At 50.8% G+C, this 19727-nt stretch overlaps 1 protein-coding gene across 2 annotated transcripts in view; it reads left to right on the top strand.

The window, feature by feature from the left end:
- ADA2 (adenosine deaminase 2) overlaps nucleotides 1-19727 on the top strand; it is a 46932-nt gene that overhangs the window by 11837 nt on the left and 15368 nt on the right. Inside the window, exons 2-5 of one of the 2 annotated variants that reach the window (XM_069490394.1) lie at nucleotides 8749-9131; nucleotides 14229-14558; nucleotides 16047-16272; nucleotides 17514-17724. In XM_069490394.1, coding sequence (XP_069346495.1) covers nucleotides 14237-14558; nucleotides 16047-16272; nucleotides 17514-17724 — 759 coding nt within the window. In that variant the 5' untranslated portion in view covers nucleotides 8749-9131; nucleotides 14229-14236. Of the gene's footprint in view, nucleotides 1-8748; nucleotides 9132-10399; nucleotides 10584-14228; nucleotides 14559-16046; nucleotides 16273-17513; nucleotides 17725-19727 lie in introns of those variants that run through there. The other variant, XM_069490393.1, reaches the window with a different exon arrangement.

Genomic DNA, 19727 nt, shown 5'->3' with positions numbered 1-19727 from the left:
TGTGGCCCACCCAGGAGGCCCCCTCTCCTCCAGCCTAAGTCAGCTCATCACCCTGACAATAACTGCACTTAAAGATTCATTATTTTCATTTGCATGTAAAAGGTAATCCTTTTGGCTCCGGAGCAATCTGTTTCTTGTATTACGATAAGAGCCCTGGATTTACATTATAACACCTCCTTGCCAGGTTCCACGTTTGGGGGCTGGAGTCGCCCCATATCTAGCCATTTGTGTTGGGGGTGAAGAAATGTCACCTAGGAGGCTACTCTGGCATACCTAGGGAAGGATTTCAGATGCAAATTGGTGTTCTTGGTCAGCTGAGGGTGGTGAGGGGCGGTGCCCACACCCAGGCTTGCACAATGCCCTACCCCAGATCTTGAGCCCCTGGGGACAGACCCTAACCTGGTCCACAGCCTGGCGAGAGGCTGGGGAAACATTAGGGGGTCTTTGGTTAGTCTTGAAATGTAGGTGATCATTGTGGAGGTCTATCCCAAGCCCTGTCTGGGGATTGTTTTGAAGGCAGAGATGGCCCTGTTCCCGTCTCGAACCACTTCCTCCATGGTGACTGTCACTTGAACTTTAGCAGGTCTCTGGGGTAATTTAGTCTCAGCTTGGAACTTCCTGGTGTATGGCTCTCCACAGACTGGTTTCCCTGTGGACTCGGTTTCCCTGCCCCTTACCTGCTCGGCACACGGGAGGAGGTGAAGCACATTCCATCAGCATCGGGAGGGGGAGGAAGGAGAGGGCGGGGGTCTCAGACAGATGTCCACCCTACGTCATGGCTGTCGCCCGGGCTGGCAGCCCATGCCTGTGCTGTGCCTCCCCTGGTGGCTTTCCTTCACTTCTGTGCCCTGGGAGCAGAGGAACCAAGCGCTGTCCTCTAAAGTGCAGCACCAAGTTGGACCCACAGGATGGAGAGATTCCCCGAGGTCGCTGGTGACAGCCTGGGCCTCTCCGGGGTGGGCAGGGTGAGCTGGAAATTCTGGGATGTTAGAGGGAGGAGGCCGAGCCTCGGGGGGAGGGCAGAGGGCCTCCTCCTGTTCTCCTTCCCTGCACTTCCTCCTCTGTAGTCTCCTTCCTCATCCTCTGGATGTCCCTCAGACTCACCAAAGCTGTCACCAACTCCCCTGCCTCCCAAGGAATTTGAGTCTTTTTATGTGCGTAGATAACGCCCTCTACTACTATTTAGCCTTCTCTTGTGTCCCTGTCTCCTGAACTGCAGTGGTTTTCAGCCCTGGCTCTGCATAAGAATCACTAGGGAAGCTTTAAAAAATACACCAGACCCCTGCCTGCCCCCCAAAACCCCAGAACCCAAGCCCAGGGAATCCGATTGAACAGGTCTGGGGTGGGGCCTGGGCCTCGGTGGCTTGTAAAGGTTTCTTGGGGGTTCTAAGGCGCAGTCCCGGCTGTGCGCCCCACCTTCCCTGGAGCTCAGCGTCCAGGGGGACCGTGCTAAGCCCGTGAGGACGGGTGCACTGACCAGCCGGCCCTGGGCCAGGAGGAAGGGGCGGAGGTGCGGCTGGAGTTCCCGGTGTGTTCGGTCCACGTAGCAGCGGGGCAGACGCCCCTGAGGAGGGTGTGGGGTGCAAACGTGGCCCAGGGGCCCCGTGGAGAGGGAGACCCGGGTTCCTGCATGTCCTGCTCCCTCCCACTGTCTCCTCTTCTCTGCCCTAGGGGGCTCTAAGCAAAGGGCGGATTTGGTTCTGGCTCTGCCACAGCCATGACCCGGACCCAGGCGCTAACTTCTCTGAACGTCAGGTTCCTTGGAGTGAGGAGACTCTGCCCACTCCCTCGTTAGGTGGCTGAGGGTCACAAGAGATCGTCTGCTGTGCCGAGTGGCCCCTGGAGGCTCAGGGAGCTCAGCCACAGCGATTGTTTTCACCTGGCATCTCCTGTCCTGGCTGCGGGACTGGCCACCCGCCTCACACAGGCAGGACGGTGAAAGGTATGTCAGGGCCGGGGGACGGAGAAGGCAAAGGGCAGAGCATAAAGGAGGGAGCCGCGGACTGCGGGTTCCTTGGCCCCTCCTCCTTTCATCTCAGTGACATCCCTCTGGAGCCGCCAGCCTGTCCCTGGGCTCTTTCTCCTCACGCGGCCTCCTGCCTCCTGAAGAGCGTCAATTTGGAGGCTCTGGATGGAGCTTTTGGGTTGAGAGGAGGTAGAGAGATGTAGAACAGCCATAAGGAAATGAACGTTGGGGATGAAGAACCTGCTTAAATCGAGTAACAAAGACCAAAGGCCAGTGCTGGGTCCCTGTTCAGTGGGTCCCTCGGTGACAGGAACGGAAGCCTGAGGGGGAGAAGGGGCCTGTGCAGCATCTCCCATCCTCCCGTCCATCCACTGGACAAAGACAGACCAAGCGAGCCAGCAGTTAAGCGGTGTCACCCACAGTGTTTGGGGAACAAGACAGTCGCTGGCATCAACGGTGCATCCTAGCGTAGAAGCACACGGGTGACCAACATTTCCATACGATGCATTACGGGCTGAGATGGGGACTGAGCCGGGAAGGACGCCTGACCAGGCCCTTGTCTTAGGGGAGGAAGTTGAAGACATCCAAGCAGAGGCTGGAAAACAGGAGCTGGCCACAGGAAAGGGAAGGCGAAGCTTTCCCGCACGCAGCAAGCGTGCGCCCCGTGCAGAGGCCTGCGCGAGCACAGCCTGCCGGCTCGGAGGACTGTGAGGGGCTCAGTGAGACGAGCTGGAGGAGGTTGAGCAATGAGAAGAGGTAAGTGCCTTGAGGAACTTTTGGGGTTTTCAGAATGGAAGTGACATAATAAGATTTGCTTTCCTAAGGTCTCTCCTCCAGAGATGAGGAAACCCCGGCAGAGGTTGTGGCTTTCCAGGCTAGCCAAACAAAATGGCATCCCGGGTGTATGTGTGAGCCCGTCAGCTGGGTGTTTAGAAAGTTCGAGAACAGCTGGCCCGTCCCTCCCCTGCTGCTTGAGGAGAGGTCTCTAGAACAACACAGGAAGTGCAGGCAGTCCCACTGCGATCCTGTGAACAGATGGAAATAGACGTCCTTCACCCCTAGAAGGCCACTGGCCCCACGCCTGGAGGGAAGAAAAGGCTGGCCGGCACACGCACAGTCACATAAGAGGCCGTTCTTTGTCTTTGGATTCAGAACCCACTTTTTATTTATTTATTTATTTATTTAGACAAGGTCTCACTCTGTTGCCTGGGGAGAGTGCGGTGGCATCATCATAGCTCACTGCAGCCTCAAACTCCTGGGCCCAAGCATCCTCCTGCCTCAGCCTCCCGAGTAGCTGAGACTACAGGAGGGCACCACCACACCCAGCTAATTTCTGTATTTTTTTGTAGAGACGGGGTCTTGCTCTTGCTCAGGCTGGTCTTGAACTCCTGACTTCAAGCAATCCTCCTGCCTTGGCCTCTAGGAGTGCTAGGATTACAGGTGTGAGCCACCGCGCCCGGCTCTCAGAACCTACTTTGATGGTGGCAAGTCACAGGTGCTGTTGGCATGATTGATGATGAATTCTTGACTGGCCAAAGGAAAGGACTAAAATACAGACAGGCTCACGAAGGACACCAGCTATAATAAAGAAAAAGCCACCTCCTTCCCCCAAAATAGAAAAATAAGAATGGAGCAAAGAAAATTACAGAGAGAGCAAAGGTAGATAAATGTTGGTACTTGCAAAGAGTATGCTGGAGACTAGAAACAAAAGTATGGGAGACAAGTGGTTCAAGGCTTGCTCCCTAGGGGTTCTTCAGTGTTTCTCTGAACACAAACCAACACAAAGCTAAATACAAGCCAACAAGAAAGCCTTGCGCAGGCTTATTGATATGCCCTTGGCATTTATCATTCTCTCCAAGGCTGCCGTGTGTGATTGTGCAAGTTGAGCACTGCACAGTTCTAAGGGGCACCGTTTACACCGCTGTCATTATAGACTCATGTACTTGTGACAACAATTTTCAGCCAACGGCACACAAAGAGGCCACACAGGTGAATGGCCTTGCCGACCGGCCACTCTCTGCACAACACTCTGGTCTCATTTCCCTCTTCCCCATCACATCAGGTTGAGAAGACGCAAATGTCCCACAGACACTCCGAGTTTTCTTTTCCTTCGTGCTTTCGCTCACGTGCGCCTTCCTGCCGCAGACTTTTCTGGGGGAGCTACTCCGAGCCAGGCGCTGCGTAGACCCAGAGTGCACCTCGGTGAACAGCGTTCCCTCTGCTGTGGAATCTGCGTGAAACGGAAATCACAGACGTGTGTAAACACACAATCACGATGGCGACGCGTGCTGTGGGGGAAAGCAAAGGACACTGTGGAAAGTGTAACCAGGGGCTAGCTTTCCGTCGGGGTGTCCGCTGAACGCCTCCCTGGGGAGAACATTCCCCGGGCACCTGAGACCTGGCGAAGGAGGAGAAGAGGCTTCCAGGCAAAGGGGTTGTACCGCAGACCCTCCCAAGGAGAGAGCCCGCGCTTGCGGGGCACAGGGGGGCCAGCCAGGGGGAGCGGGAGGGGAGGCGTGGTCCCAAGGCCGCAGGAGCAGGGGCTGGCAGGCGCAGGAAAGAGTGTGGGTTTTACTGGTGGTGCAGCCGGTAGACTTTGGAAGGTTTTCCACGGGAAGGGACATGAGGGACGTGCTGAGGTTTGTGCTTTTAGACGTGCAGAGTGAAAATTAATTGAAAGGGGGCAGCAGTGGAAGCTGTTGCAGCGGGGCGGGTGAGAGGTGGCGGGGCCTTGCTCTGTGACCGCGTCTGTGGAGCTGCACGGAGGGGAGGGCGCAGACTGGCCGCAGCACGTGGCCTGGCCGGGGAGGTCTGGGACGGAGATGTGGGCGGTGCCAGCTGCCTCCCCCTCGTCTTCTGTGGTGGGAATCAGGGTTTTGGCAGGAACACTGGGTGAACGGAGGTGCCACTGACTGAGCAGAAAATTGGAAGACGATAAGGTTTTGGGGGAAGGGGGCTGGAGACATCAGCATGGGTTAAGCTGAGTTTGCGATCTCAAAGTTTGCACTGTCACAAGACCAAGAGAGACATGAACTTACAGGCTCCTCTCTCACTGGGTTTGCCTGTGAGTGTTTATTTCCCAAGAAAAAGGGACAATAACGGCGAATCTGTATGGAGCCCTTCTGTGCTCCAGCACGGCGCAAGGCAGTGGGGCTCAGCAGGGAACACGGGAACGGGGAAGGCGGTGGGACAGAGGCGTGCCCCGCACAGCCCCGACACGTCTGCTTGGGTTCAAATACTCAATCAGGGCTGGACTTCTGCATCTGTGCAGTGGGTGGGCCGCCGCCCTCAGGGAGTTGTCCTGAGGACCAGGGGACAGCGTGGCTAAGCGCTTTAGCACAGTGCCTGGCGCATAGGAGGTGCTCAGTGAGTGTTCTCCGTTTTTGAACAAATATTTAATGTGCTGCAGTCTAATGGGGGAGCCAACCATGGAGCAAATGACTTCGAGTCACGAGTTGTTGCATCCCTGGGTCTTATTTTCCAGTTTGCTTGGAACCATGAAGTCACTCTCTGCAGGAATCCTCCCTCCTGGGTTAGTGATGGTCTGTTGGGCTCTGCTCGGGTGTAGCGTCTGTGGTTTGTGTACGACACTGTTCGTTTCTCAATTCTCCTCCAGAGTCGCTTTACTGGCAGCCCCAACAACCTGAAAAACAGGAAGAAGGACCCTCACTGGACCTTGCACTCACAGCCCTGGTTTAAAGAGTCAGACTCCATGGGGGTTGACCCGACCCCGCAGCCCTCCACCAGCCGTTCTGTGCTCTCTAGAGGCAGCAAGCACTTGTCAAGTCTTTTAGCTGGGTCTTTTAGTCTCTCCCTCCATATCCCCAATAAGTCTTTATATTGCTATTCTTAATTTTTTTCCTGTTTCAGGCATAACCTTCTGGCTTCCCACTATAGAAGGTGAAGATTGAGCTCTCTCTTTCAGCTCTGGCTCCGACTCTGACCACCACACACACGTTTCCTGTCCCTCTGTCATCCCAATATATTTATGTCATGGTTTTGTTAGCTCCATAGCAGTGCTTGCATTAGTATGCCTATGTAGATACTGCTTTGCTGTGTGGCTTATGATGATAACATCTCCTTTTCTGTGCAACTCTTTGTATTTCATGAAATTAATAATTGTCATATTTTTTTCTTGTGCTTAGTTTTCTACTTCTTTTTCGCCTATTCAAACTCTCCCCTGGTCATGTGAAACTCCTATGCATACAATCAGACATATAAGGTATTCTACCAGCTCGAACTTGATATAATTCTCTCCCCAGGGCTTTCTCACCAGCTCCTGGCTGGGACAGGCCCACTGCCCTGGTGTCCAATGTGCATCTCTGGGCTGGCATCTTCCTTGACCTGCAGTCTGGGAATTTCCTCTCTTTCTGTGTCAGATCCTCTATTTCCTGGATCCCCTACATTCCTTTTCCTGGTTTGCTCTCTTCTTTTGAATGATTTTATGTTCTTTGCTTTGTCCCCATTGTTCTGAAATTTCACTATGAGGGCTCTTGATGTGATTCAATTTCATCCATTGTGCTGGACTTTCCAAGAGGCCTTTCAATCTGGATTCTTGTGTCTTTCGGTTCTAAGATACTTTCTTGAATTATCTTTTTCATGATTTTCTCCACTCTGTTTTTTCTTTCTGGAACACAGAGTTTTCATACATTAGAGTTTTCGAACTGTTAATCCTTAAAAAAAAATTTTTTTCCCTTCAATTTTTTCCTTTGTTCCTTTGGTCTACTTTTTGGAAGATATCTTTAATTGTATCATTCAACTCTTCTGTTGTTTCTCATTTTTATTCTCTTATCATTGTTTCCAGAAGTTCCTTTTCATTCTTTGCCTATTCCTTTTCTATAGCATCCTGCTCTTGTTTCATGCATGCAATATCTTCTCTTATATCTCTGAGGCTATTAATAATGTTAGATGACGTTTTCTTTTCTCTCCTATTCTCTGTCTTCCAAGATACTTTTTCCTCTGTCATAAAACAGTATTCCTGGCCGGGTGCGGTGGCTCATACCTGTAATCCTAGTACTCTGGGAGGCCGAGCCGGGAGGATCACTCAAGGTCAGGAGTTTGAGACCAACCCGAGCAAGAGCGAGACCCTGTCTCTACTAAAAATAGAAAGAAATTAGCTGGACAACTAAAAATATATAGAGAAAAAAAATTAGCTGGGCATGGTGGCACATTACTGTAGTCCCAGCTACTTGGGAGGCTGAGGCAGGAGGATCAATTGAGCCCAGGAGTTTGAGGTTGCTGTGAGCCAGGCTGACACCATAGCACTCTAGCCTGGGCAACAGAGCAAGACCCTGTCTCAAACCCCCCCCCCCCAAAAAAAAAAAACAGTATTCCTCAAATGTAGTACATCTTGGCTGTGTGCTTATATTTAATTTAAGAATAGGGTACTAAAAGGATGTTATAAGCTCTGTGTACATAAGCAGGGCAGGGAAGGGGAAAGGCAGTGTTGCCGTGAGTTTTACTATACAGTGATCTGGCAAATCCTTGTGAGTCTTTAGGTCTTTTCAATGAAGCTGGTTAAAGCCCCAGAGAAAGCCTCATCAAAAAGACCTACACAGGCCCTTTTCTTGACTATGGGTGTAACTTAGTTGCTGATGTCTGGGACTAGTAGGGAGAAAAGGCTTGGGAGACTCAATGTTCAATAGGTACCTGTAGTCCCAGCTTCTCCGGAGGCTGAGGAAGGAGGATCGCTGGAGCCCAGGAGTTTGAGGCTGCTGTAAGCTATGATGAGGCCACTGCACTCCAGCCTGGGTGACAGAGAGAGACTGTCTCTAAAAACAAAAACAAAAACAAAAAACCCAAACCCAAAAAAACCTCAAATCACACAGCAGTTCAGTAAAAGAGCTAACATTTTGCTCCCTAAAAATACTTTGGTGATTTAAAGCACAAGTTCCCAGTATCTGGAAAAATCATGTTATGCCTGATGATGTCTATTCCTGGGTCCTGCTAATTGTGCCGCCCCTGGGACCTCCTCCCTTGTGCAGAGTGAGCTGCTGCAGGCCAGTGGCTCCCCGCTGCAGGCCAGTGGCTCCCCGCTGCCTGGAAGACCTTCCATGTCTTTGCTGCCAGGGAAGGCAGTGTCGGGGAGCTTACCTGGGCCTGCAAGTCTACTCTCTGCTTGTTGCCAGCTGTGTGACCTCGGGCAAGTTACCTAGCCTCCAGGTGCTTCAGGGTGTCCCTACCTTATAAGACCCTGCAAGGAATAGCTGGGCATGGTGGCTCATGCCTTCAATTACAGCACTTTGGGAGGCCGAGGCAGGAGGATCGCTTGAGGCCGGGCATTCAAGGTTGTAGTAAATGAGCCACTGCACTCCAGCCTGGGAATGAGTAAGACCCTGTCTCTAAAAAACGAACAAATAAATAAAAAATCACTACAAGGATTAAATGAGTATAAAAAATATGTAGTATATATATAATTCTCAGTACACTCTAGCAATTATTATTTACATTTTCCTAACTCTGGGGGGTCAGAGAATCTTATCTCGCTTATATGGAAATGGCACATGCAGCACCTTAAACCTTAAACCGCAGGCAGCTCCCCGTGCTCTGCTCTAGGTCGAATACAGCAACAGCTTGTGATTCCTGGCAACAGGAGAAGACAGATGTTTTATTGAAAATACCTCTCAAATATTTGTGTAGCCACAGACTATCTTTAATCCTGAAAACCTCTCCTGTCCCCAGTGCTGGGATCATACTCCACCTGTCATTTCAGGCTTCTTTCCATGTAGGTTTAGTTTTGTAGTCACTGAAAGATGCCTTGGTCCCCTTTTTCTGCCCCGCAGATTTTCAGGTTCCGAGCACAAGCCCAGTTTCTGCCTCTGGTGGTCATCTTCAGTAGAGTGTAAAAAACAGAGGCTCGTTCCATATTTTACGGTCTCTGCACTTGGCAAAATATTCTTCCAGAATGGCTCACATTCTACACATGTGCCCACTGTCGTCAGATGCCACACCCCTCCTGCCAGACAATGCTCAGAGTCACGCCTGAGTGGAGGCTGACGCTCCTTGCTAGGTGACTCCAACCATAAAAGTCCTCCTTGGAGCTGGTTCCAGCCACAGAAGGCCAGGAGGTTGGCTCCAGACAAGCTGCCCCCGCACCTCTGCAGAGCCTGCCGTGGGCCTCCAGATTGACCCTGCTTTGATTTGCTGCTTCTGATCCAGAGTCCAGGTACGTGTGCCCAGCGTTTCTCTTCTCTCGGTTTCCACCCCCATCCGGGCAGGTTCTGGCTGGCCAGAAGCTGCAGCCTGCAGAGCCCCCCGCTCGCTGGCAGGGGTGCCCGTCCACGCTGCCTCGCCGAGGCACGGCCTGGGGGCCCCACAGCAGCCTTTGGAGACGTGAACGCTACCTCCTGCGTCTGGCCAAAGCTTTTGGAGAGAAAGCTTGATCTTTAGCTTTGATTTGTTTTTTAAAACAACTCTTCAAGTGATTTATTTTCAAAATTGGCCGTCTGCTCTTCTGATTTAATGGAATTTGTTTCTCTCTACTGCTTGCGTGTGCCTTCTCACTCCTCAGACTTTCAAAAAATTAAGCTTGAACTTCTGATGAGAAATTTCTAACTCCTCTACCTTTTCCCGTTTGGAATTTCTCCTGTTTGGAGAAGATGACAACAGGAGCCCAGAGGTCCCAGGTGTATGGGAGCAGCAGAGGTGGGGTGTGGGCTGGGTCAGAGAGGGCCTGGGAAGGAGGGGCCGCACATCCAGTAGGTGGACCCTGCATGCATCCTTGCAGGTCCCGGGTGCAGGCTCCGATTCCTCCCTCTGATTGACCGGCGATGCATCAGAACAGTTACCGCCAAGACCAGGAGCGGCTAATATTCGTTAAGAACTTACCACGCACCTGGCACTGTGCATGCACTCTTCATTTAATTCTCACAAGGCATGCCGTGTGGCAGCTACTTTTATTAACCCATTTTCAGATCAGGAAGCTGAAGTACAGAGAGTTTAAATGGCATGGCCAAGGCCACGCAGCTGCAGTGGGAAGGCCGGCAGGCCGTAGAGCGAGGTCCGATTCCTACCCTGCTGGGCGTCCGCTTTGTCCACTCCCCACCCCCCCAGCTGTGGTTCCTGCTGGTCACCCCACACCCAACTCACTCCTCACACCTCCCCGTCGCCTCTTCTGTGCTGCCCACTTCCCGTATTTTCCCCTGGAAACATTCACATTTTGTCGTGGCTACCTTTTCGCCCTCTGTCTGATGGGTCACCCCTCAATGCACAATCACATTTTGAGGCAGGAGACACTTCCCAAAAATCATGAACGGATTTTGGAGTGCCTCTGTGTGGCGCTTGTTGTCCAAAACTTTGTCCTGGACCTTCAGAGACGGATCACACAGACACACACCTCCTCCCCTAAACACACATACGCCCACATGCACGTGAATCAGACACACACAAACACACCACCTCCCGCACAGGAGCGCACACGCACACACGCCAGCACGCATGCAGACCCCACGCGGCTGTCGCCTCTGCCCTGGCTGGAGAGGTCTGTGCAACTGTGCAGGCTGGGGAGAAGTGAAACTGCCCGCAGGAAGTGAAACAGCTACTGGGCTTTTCTGGTGCTTCTGGCACAGCTGCTGGGGACACTAAGCAAACAGCCTGCAGTTTCTGGCCCTGCTGTGAGGTAACTGGGGTCCCCTGGGTGGGGGTCTGGGTGGAGCTCGGGCTGGGGAGACTCGGAAGGGAGCTGGGCAGTGGGGTGCTTGGACTTGTTTACCTGCCACACCGCTCCCGCCCCCACCAGAGGGGTTCTGAGACTTTCAGTGGAGGAGGAAGAGGCTTTGTCCGCCACAGGCTCTTGAAAAGAGTTGTGGGCCCAAGGACTTTACTCAGAGCCACAGATGCACATGGCCTGTTCCTTTCTTCTCAGTCTGGAAACAAACCATTTTCTAGAGATTTCACGCACCCTCTTTTAAAAGTAAGAGAAAAATTTTGTGGAGGGAGAGAAGATGAAGTAGGTATAGCAATCGGTGTTGACAGGAATTATTTTTCCTCATATTTGACCAGGCTGGTCCCGACCAGCGTTAGCTAAACTTTTGTCTGGCAGGCCAGGCACAGCCTGCACATGCTGGGACACACATGCTTTTGGGTCCTTCCTGGAGAGGACGGAGTTGGAAATTTTGGAGCTTATGTGTCACCAGGGAGAGAGAGACACGGGGCTGGGGCCACTGGGTGGCGGATGCAGCGTAGGCTGGGTGGGGTGGGACGCAGAAGTCACTGTCCCCTCACCCTGGAGATCTCAGCCGCAGGCAGACACTCAGTCTGAGAAGAGAGTCAAGGACTTAGTGACGTTGCACATCGGCACAGCGGGCGCAGCCCTGCCGTGACTGTGGGACTGGCGATGCTAATTCCCTCTTAAAATTCCCTGTCGGTAGTTGATGGGCCATGGAATAACGAATGCTAGAGCCGGGAAGCATCTTGGACATAACACGGTGGAACGATCACCAAACTTTCCATTTTTGTCACATCCCTGCACCTCTATTTATTTAATGTTTTTCTTTAAATTAACTTACTTTAAAATTTTTTAATTTAACCCAAACAATAACAGTCATGATATCATGGGGTTGATGTGCTAAGACACATTTTGAAGCTACATTCCTATCAAAATCACCCATCTTCATCTGGGAACCACCTCAAATTGTATCTCGTGTCGCTGACGATACACACATCACTCTTCAAGAACCACTGGTCCAGGCCAAGCCACCCGTTTTGCAGGGGAGGACATGGAGACCCACGACGTCAGTGCTGTGCCCGGGCGGGCACAGTTAAGGACGGATGCTAGTCTGAGGCTCTTCCTCAGTCACAGTCCTGATTCTTTCTGGTGTCTTGGTCATACTCCCAAGGACGTAGAAACGATCTGTACATGTAATTCACATAGAGAACCCAGGGAAAGGGCCAAACATAGTGCTTGGTGCGAGGAGGTGGTTAATACAGTTCCTTCCAGCCGGGACCAGCTGCTCTCTGGAAGCTCTTAGAATCTTTTTTGAACGCGAGTGTCCTGAGATAACAAGGTGATGTGTCTCGATGTGGCCACCGAGTGATGCTGTCAGCTGTGCCAGGCGCTCCACAGGTCTTTTCGCTGTCGGTTCAGGGACAATTCCTTGTGCTACCTATTTGCTTATTTCCTCCCACCTATTTTTTTCTTTTTCCTTCTGAAATGTCCATTATTTGGGTGTTGGATTTCCTGAACCAATAATCATCTCATTTTCTTCTCTCCTATTTGGTTTTACTTTCTAAAAGATTTTCTTCCTTTTCGCTTTTTAATATTGCTGGTAAAAATTTTAAATTTCAGCACTTATATTTTTCACTTCAAAAAGCTCTTTCTCATTCTGTGTTCATTTTTTATAAACTCTTATTCTTGTTTTACAGACACAATATCTTTTCCTTTGTCTCTGAGGATATTAATTATAATTCTTTGGATTTTTCTACATTGCTTCATTTCCCCTTGGCTCCTTAGTTCTGTGTGTTTTGTTTTGGTTTCTTTCTCACGTTGGCGTCCTTCTTCAAATGTCTTGTGATCCTTTGTTCTCTGGTTATATTTATTTACTTATTTTTAATTTTTATTTTTTAAATTAAATATGTTTAACTTGAGCCAATACATATTTATGCTTTCCCTGCTACAGGAAAGGTATTGCTCAGTGGAACTGGGATTCTGTAGTGCATCAGACAGACACAGTAGCTGTCATCACGGGGGCAAGGAGAAAACAAAAAGCATATCTAGGATAAGTCCCAAAACATTTTTTTTAGATTCATCTTTTATTTTTATTTTTAATTTTTGTGGATACTTAATACTTGTACATATTTTTGAGGTACCTGTGATATTTTGTTACAAGCAAATGTGCAATGATCAGGTCAGGGTATTTGGGGTGTCTATCACCTTGAGCGTTTATCATTTCTACATGTTGGTATCATTTCAAGTCCTCTCTTCTAGTTACTTTGAAATACACATAAGTTTCTTCTATCTAACCGTATGCTTGTACCCATAACCAACTCTCTTCACCCTACTCACCCGTGCTTCCCAGTCTCCAGTGTCTATCATTCTCTGTGTCCCCGAGATCAAGCTTTTTAGCTCACAAATATAAGTGAGAACATGCAATATTTGTCTTTCAGTGCCTGGCTTATTACACTTAATGACCTCCAGTTCCAGCCATGTTGCTGCAAATGACAGGATTTCATTCTTTTTTATGGCCAAATAGTATTCCATTGTGTATATGTACCACATTTTCTTTATCCATTTATCCATTGATGGACGTTGAGGTTGATTTTGTATCTTTGCTACTGTGAATAATGCTGCATTAAACATGGCAATGCAGGTATCCCTTTGATATACTGATTTTTTTTCCTTTGGATAAGTATCCAGCTGTGGGATTGCTGGATCATACGGTAGTTCTATTTTTAGGGAAATCTCCACACTGTTTTCCATAGTGATTGTATCAATTTATATTCCTACAAACAGTGTATAAGAGTTCCCTTTTCTCCACATTCTTTACCAGCATCTGTTATTTTTTGTCTTTTAAATAATAGCCATTCTTACTGGAGTAGATGATATCTCATTGTGGTTTTGATTTGCATTTCCTTGATGATTAATGATGTTGAACATTTTTTCATATATCTCTTGGCCACTTGTATGTCTTCTTTTGAGAAATGTCTACTCATGTTTTTTTGCCCATTTTTAATGAGATTATTTATTGTTTTCTTTATTGAGTTGTTTGAGTTCCTTGTGTATTCTGGACATCAGTCCCTGGTCAGATGAGTAATTGACAAATATTTTCTCCCATTTGTGAGATTGTCTCTTTATTCTGTTGATTGTTTCTTTTGCTATTTTTTAAAATTTTTTAATTGAAAAAAAATTTTCAGGCTGGAATGCAGTGGCTATTTACAGGCACGATCATGGCACTCTACAGCCTCAAACTCCTGGGCTCAAGCTATCCTCCTACCTCAGCCTCCCAAGTAGCTGGCTATATTTTAAAATGAGACACTAACTATCTGATTTCAATGTGTTGATGAGTGAGCTCTGGCTTGTTGACCTTAAAACTTTGCTGGAGGCCTCGTGGTGACCTTTCATTAGGGAAACCCTTACCTATCTGGACCTGGAAAATTTTCTCTGGGGTCTCGGAGAAAAAAATCCTTCAATATACCACCTCCTGATAATCTAAGAACAGGGTGGGAAAAGGAAAATCAGAGTGTGACCCTTAAATTTGTAGATTTTCATGTACTCATTCCCCCTTCGAGTCCTATGGCGTCTCCATATGAGCCATTCCTCTTCCAGGCATCCCAATGGCGGTGGGGGACCCATCTGGGTGGCCAACCCTGAACTTCCTGCTGTTGGCTGTGGCAGTGTCTGTCTTGGGCTCGGCCCTATCCGTAGATGAAGTACGGACCCACCTGTGGATGAAGGAGAAGACGATGAGGCTGGGCGGGCAGCTGGTGCTGAGCACCCAGGAGGAGCAGGCCAACAAGAAGCTCATGGCCGTCAAAATAGCCGAGATGACCAAGGCCATGAAGACCCTGGTGTTCCCGCCCAGCATGCACTTCTTCCGGGCCAAGCGTTTCATTGAGAAAAGTCAGGTGTTTAATATCATGAAGATGATGCCAAAAGGTAGAGGTTTGGAGAGGGGTGGTTTGGGGATCTTGGGAATGTAGCTGAACTAAACTTGGACCTGTAATTGTTACTGGAGCTGCTGTTGTTCTAAATGGCATAGAGAAAACTCCACCCAGCTTCCCTGCTCCTTTGTCCATACTGGCTGTCTAGGAAGGGTTTTTTGTTTTTTTTTTTGAGTCTTGCTCTGTTGCCCAGGCTAGAGTGCCATGGCATCAGCCTAGCTCACAGCAACCTCAAACTCCTGGGCTCAAGCAATCCTCCTGCCTCAGCCTCCCGAGTAGCTAGGACTACAGGCATGCGCCACCATGCCCGGCTAATTTTTTTCTATATATTTTTAGTTGTCCAGCTAATTTCTTTCTATTTTTAGTAGAGACGGGGTCTCGCTCTTGCTCAGGCTGGTCTCAAACTCGAGCTCAAACGATCCTCCCGCTTCCTCCCACCTCTGCCTCCCAGAGTTCTAGGATTACAGGTGTGAGCCACCACGCCCAGCCCTCAAGGCCTTTCTTCCACCCTTTCTCCCACCCTTTCTCCAGGGGCTAAGTTACCAGATGGAATATGATACTACATGGCATCCAGGGGTAGTATAAACACACTTCTGTGAATAGTAAAGTAACATATAAATAGCAGTTTGCAGCTTACAAGGACTTTTCTATACCTTTTTAAAAAATGGTACAAATAGAGATTTTTGGAAAAAAAAAATGGTGAGGTCAGCAAAGTAGCATACCCAGTTGATGGGGCTGGTAAGAGGCAACATGCCAAAGCTCAGGCAGCAGGGACGCCTGCCCAGGGGCTGTCAGGGAAGGTGCTGCACGGGCTAGAAGGGCAGAGGGGCAGTGTGCGCTGCACCGTGAGGAGCACCGGAGACACCTGGCATCTGGTCGGAAGGACACGTATGGGGCCTCAGGGGTGAATCCGGAAGGCCAGGAGCTGCAGAGATGCAGGCCCAGGGCTGGGGAACAGACAGCGGGGGTGGGGTGGGGGCGGCTGGGGAGCAGGATGAGAGGATCAGGGACAAGCATGCAGACAAGACTGGGCCCAGGCTCATTCTTCTTGCCTTCCCCCCCCCCCCCCCCGCCCTCTCCGTGCAGTGTTGCGGGCAAGGCCTCACTGAAAGGCCGGGGCTCCCAACAGAGAGCTTGAAGCTGGGGGAGCCCCGGCTTGAAGCTCAGTCTTCTGGTTCCAAGCCTCTGCCACCCACCATGCTGCCCCTCGCCAGCAAGACCACTCATGGTTCTGACTAGTGAGAAAGGAAGACAAGGAGGCTCCACTCTTAAACTGAGCGGGGAAGGCAGCCGTCTGGGGCAGACGAGGGCAGGAAGTGGGGCGGTGGGGCTCGGGAGCCGGGAGGAGACAGGGATGAGCCTGGACCAGACAGCAAAGCTCCTGCTCCCACTCCTTCCCGACACCCGCTCTGTCCTCGCGAGCCCCACACCTGGCACCTGCACTCCACTCCTCAATCGTCCCCCATTCTCCTTCCCTCTCCAGGGGCTGCCTTACACCTCCATGACTTCGGCATCGTGAGTATGGACTGGCTGGTGAAGAACGTCACCTACAGGCCCCACTGCCACATCTGTTTCACTCCACGGGGCACCGTGCAGTTCAAATTTGCTGACCCAACTCCTGACACCCGTATGGCAGAAGAATGTTCAAAGTGGATTTTGCTGGAGGATTATCGGAAGCAGGTGCAGAATGTCACTGAGTTTGACAACAGGTGAGTGGTAGTTCCACAAGCAGGTGTCACGGGCCTGTCACGGAGTGTGCAGCATGCAGGTGTGTCTCCTTTGGAACCGACCCACATATAAAAACCTGTCCTCATAAGGGGATTAGGCAGCTTTTTCTCTTAACTTTACAAGATACTTTTGCTTCACAAAAGCAATCAGCACCTTTTCTGTCCACAGTAATTTCCTGGTGCATTTAAAATCTGATTTGATCTGCAAAAGGCTTATCAGCAACATTACTCTTGCCGCAAATGAGATTTGTCTTGAAGCTCAGTAAGACCAGAGAGAAGAAAAGTCCCTAGTTCCTGAAGTGACAGTCTGGCTGGTAGCTGAAACAGCCTGAAAACATAATGGAACAACTTCGTAACAGACATGTATAGTAATATGATGATAACAGTTATTTTAATCATAGCCACAGTGCTTTCATGAGGTTCTCTTTATGAAATAAGAGACACGATGCACAGCAAGGTTAGGTAAGTCGCCCAAGGCCACACAGCTGGTAAATGGCAAATCAGGGGCCTACACCTGGATTATGTGTTGCCAAGTGCAGAGTGATTCCCATCACACGCCTGCAGCAATCTGCTCAGGCTGCCACCACAGAGCACCGCGGGCTGGGTGGCTTGAACAACAGGAATTTATTTCCTCACAGTCCTGGAGGCTGGAAGTCCAAGGTCAAACTGCTGGACAGTAGGTTTCTCCTAAGGCCTCTCTCCTTGGTGTGCGGAAGGCCGCCTCTTGCCGTGTCCTCGCACGTCTCCTGTGTGTGTGCACTCCCGGCGTCTCTTCCTCTTCCTGTACGGACACTGGTCCTATTGGATTAGGGCTCCGCCCTTACGACGTCCCTTAACCTTGACTACCTCCTTAGGTGGCCTGTCTCCAAATGCAGGCAGTTCGAGGTTAGGGCTTCAATATATGAAGTTGTGGGGGACACAATTCCATCCATAACTCCCCCAAAGAGAGCTTGGTGTGGGATTCGAGCACCACGGGGTGAGGGGGCCGAGGGAGGCGGGCGGCCCGGCTGGTGCGCACTGCCCTCCCAAGCTGTCTCCAGGGAGTGTGAGCAGGCAGTGGCTTCCTAGCCAGAGGCCAGGCTCACCCTGGACAGCCGGGGTGCTGCTGTTGCCCCTTCCTTTGCTCTGCTCACTGGGGTGCATCCCGGTTTGCTTCTGGGTGGGAGACACTAAGTGGGCAGTGGCCCTACGGGTGACTCTCAACTCCCTTTTTGTCTCGACAGCCTGCTGAGGAATTTCACTCTGATGACCGAGGACCCCGAGGTGACTTATGTAGACCAAAATGTCGTCTGGTCAAAGTTTGAAACCATCTTCTTCACCATCTCTGGCCTTGTCCATTATGCGCCAGTGTTCAGAGACTACATCTTCCGGAGCCTGGAGGAGTTCTATAAGGACAACGTGCTCTACATGGAGATCAGAGCCATGCTGCTGCCGGTGAGCCTGCTCTGCCCTCCCCTCCCTTCCTTCCTCTGCTCGGCCTGATGTTCAGATCTTGCCTGGTAGGACTGCATGCTCAGGAATTTACCCCCAGGTCTCTGGTGCAAGGTGACAGGTGCCTTTCCAGGGGCCACTGCAAGCAAGGAGACCTGAAACGGACAGGGCGGCCCCCGCAAATCTGGGGACACCACCCTCACTGCCCTTTGCCCCCTTTCTCATGGCTCCCAGCTTCTCTCCTCGCTGTGATGTGCAGTGCGCCTGGTGGGAGCTGGGAAGGAGGAGGAGAGTAAGGACAGAGATGTCCCGAGGCCACGGAGAAGGGGCTTCAGGAGTAAAGGGGGCCCCATGGCAGGACGTTAGGAGCCACCTTGAGCAGTCCCAGTGGTGTGCTGAGAAGAGAAGCTGACTTTGGGAGAGAAACATGAAATGCAGGTGATAAAGTGCAGCCAGGTTTGGCTGATTAAAGACCCTGACTGTGATTGAGAGAAAGAAAGTCGAGGTCGCTAGAGGAAAACACAGGGTGCAAGAGGTTTCTTTTTAGGGTAGAGAGACTTCTGTTCACCTAAGGAAGGAGCGTGGAGAAGTTAAAAATAGGGGGGAGAAAGAGGGCAGGATGTGGCCACCCCAGCACCCAGGGACTGAGACTGTCCTGCAACCAGAGAACGTTCTGTAAGACCAGAGGGAAGGTGGGTGTGTGGCAGATATGACACTGGGGTGGCAGTGGTTGCTGAGGGAGCAGGGCCCGCCCGCCTCGCCTGTTTCCGCAGCGGGCGAGGCGAGGACACCCCCTGAGACCGAGGGCAGTCAGGGGAGGGCAGTGGGTGTTTGAGAGAACCTCCCGGAGATGGGCAGGTTGCTGATTCCCCGGAGAGGCTGAGGGCCAGCGCAGGCGGGAGGCAAGATCCTGCAGTGGTCCGCACTGCGGCGGCGCCTGCTGCAGTACCTGCCCACGGAGCAGACCGCGGTTTGATTGAGCCCTGGGGTAGCAGGAGGAACAAAGCGGAAGAACTAGTGTGCAGGAAGGCTTCTCAGCTGAAGGGCGTGGGAGGTGGGCGGAAGGACAGAGACAAGGGGCAGGTGAAAGAATGGGAACTCGCAGGGTGGCCACTGAGAGGTGAGTGACCTGGGAAGGTGGGGCTGGGGCAGAAAGTGGTGAGGGGGAGCTCCATTTGTCAGAATGGAGCTGCTTGGGTGAGTGCCCCCAGCCAGAGCCACTGAGGTGCAAGTCCTAAGGGGCCATGTGTCCTTGGGACTCAGTGTGCCCAGGAAGACCTAGGATGAAGTGACTTGAAGTGACCCGGGACTGTGGCAAGAGCTGAGGCACAGGAGAAGGGGGCTCTCCTAAAGTCAGCTAAGAAAATGGGGTCCATGGAGCCCTAACTCTAAGAAGAGGTTAAAAATTATTTTGATTTTAAGGAAGAAAAGTTGAAGACAGAGAAATGGGAAGGATTAGGAAGAGTCCAAAAGGAGAGAGCATTATCATAAGTCTGACTCTAGGGGCTTGCACTCTGGCCAGGAGCAAAGGGTGACTGGGATTCCGGGTACTATGACATGCACCCACCCCAGATTTACAGACTGGAGCTGGGGGAACGGAGGCTCTATGTTGGAAGGGGAAGGGTCTTTTGCAGAGAGCAGCCCTAGGTGATCAAATACTACTAAGAAGTTCCTTTGGTGAGTCTATTGAAGGGAACTTTCCTGAGGACTTTTTTGCGGGGGGGAAGATAGGGTATTGAGGGAGTGGGCATGATTCTGGGCGTTCCATCTGGTAGGTTCACAGGATTTGAGCTGGTTAAAGGTTTTTAGTGGCTTGGGGAAAGTGACCTGTGGCTAGAGTTTCCTCTACATTATATCCAAAATAATCTGCTCATTTGTTCAAGTATTTATTGAGTATGTAGAAGCCTTGGTGACCGACCTTCAAGCTTGTAGAAGGGTTCACAGAGTGGCAGCATTTTGGCTTTTTTTTAGCATATTCTTTTATCTTTGTAAACTCAGAAATTTTA

The sequence above is a fragment of the Eulemur rufifrons genome, chromosome 16 (genome assembly GCF_041146395.1).
Source record: "Eulemur rufifrons isolate Redbay chromosome 16, OSU_ERuf_1, whole genome shotgun sequence".
Taxonomy (NCBI): Eukaryota; Metazoa; Chordata; class Mammalia; order Primates; family Lemuridae; genus Eulemur; species Eulemur rufifrons.
The sequence above is the reverse complement of the archived record's forward strand: the minus strand, read 5'-3'. Positions and strand labels throughout refer to the sequence as shown.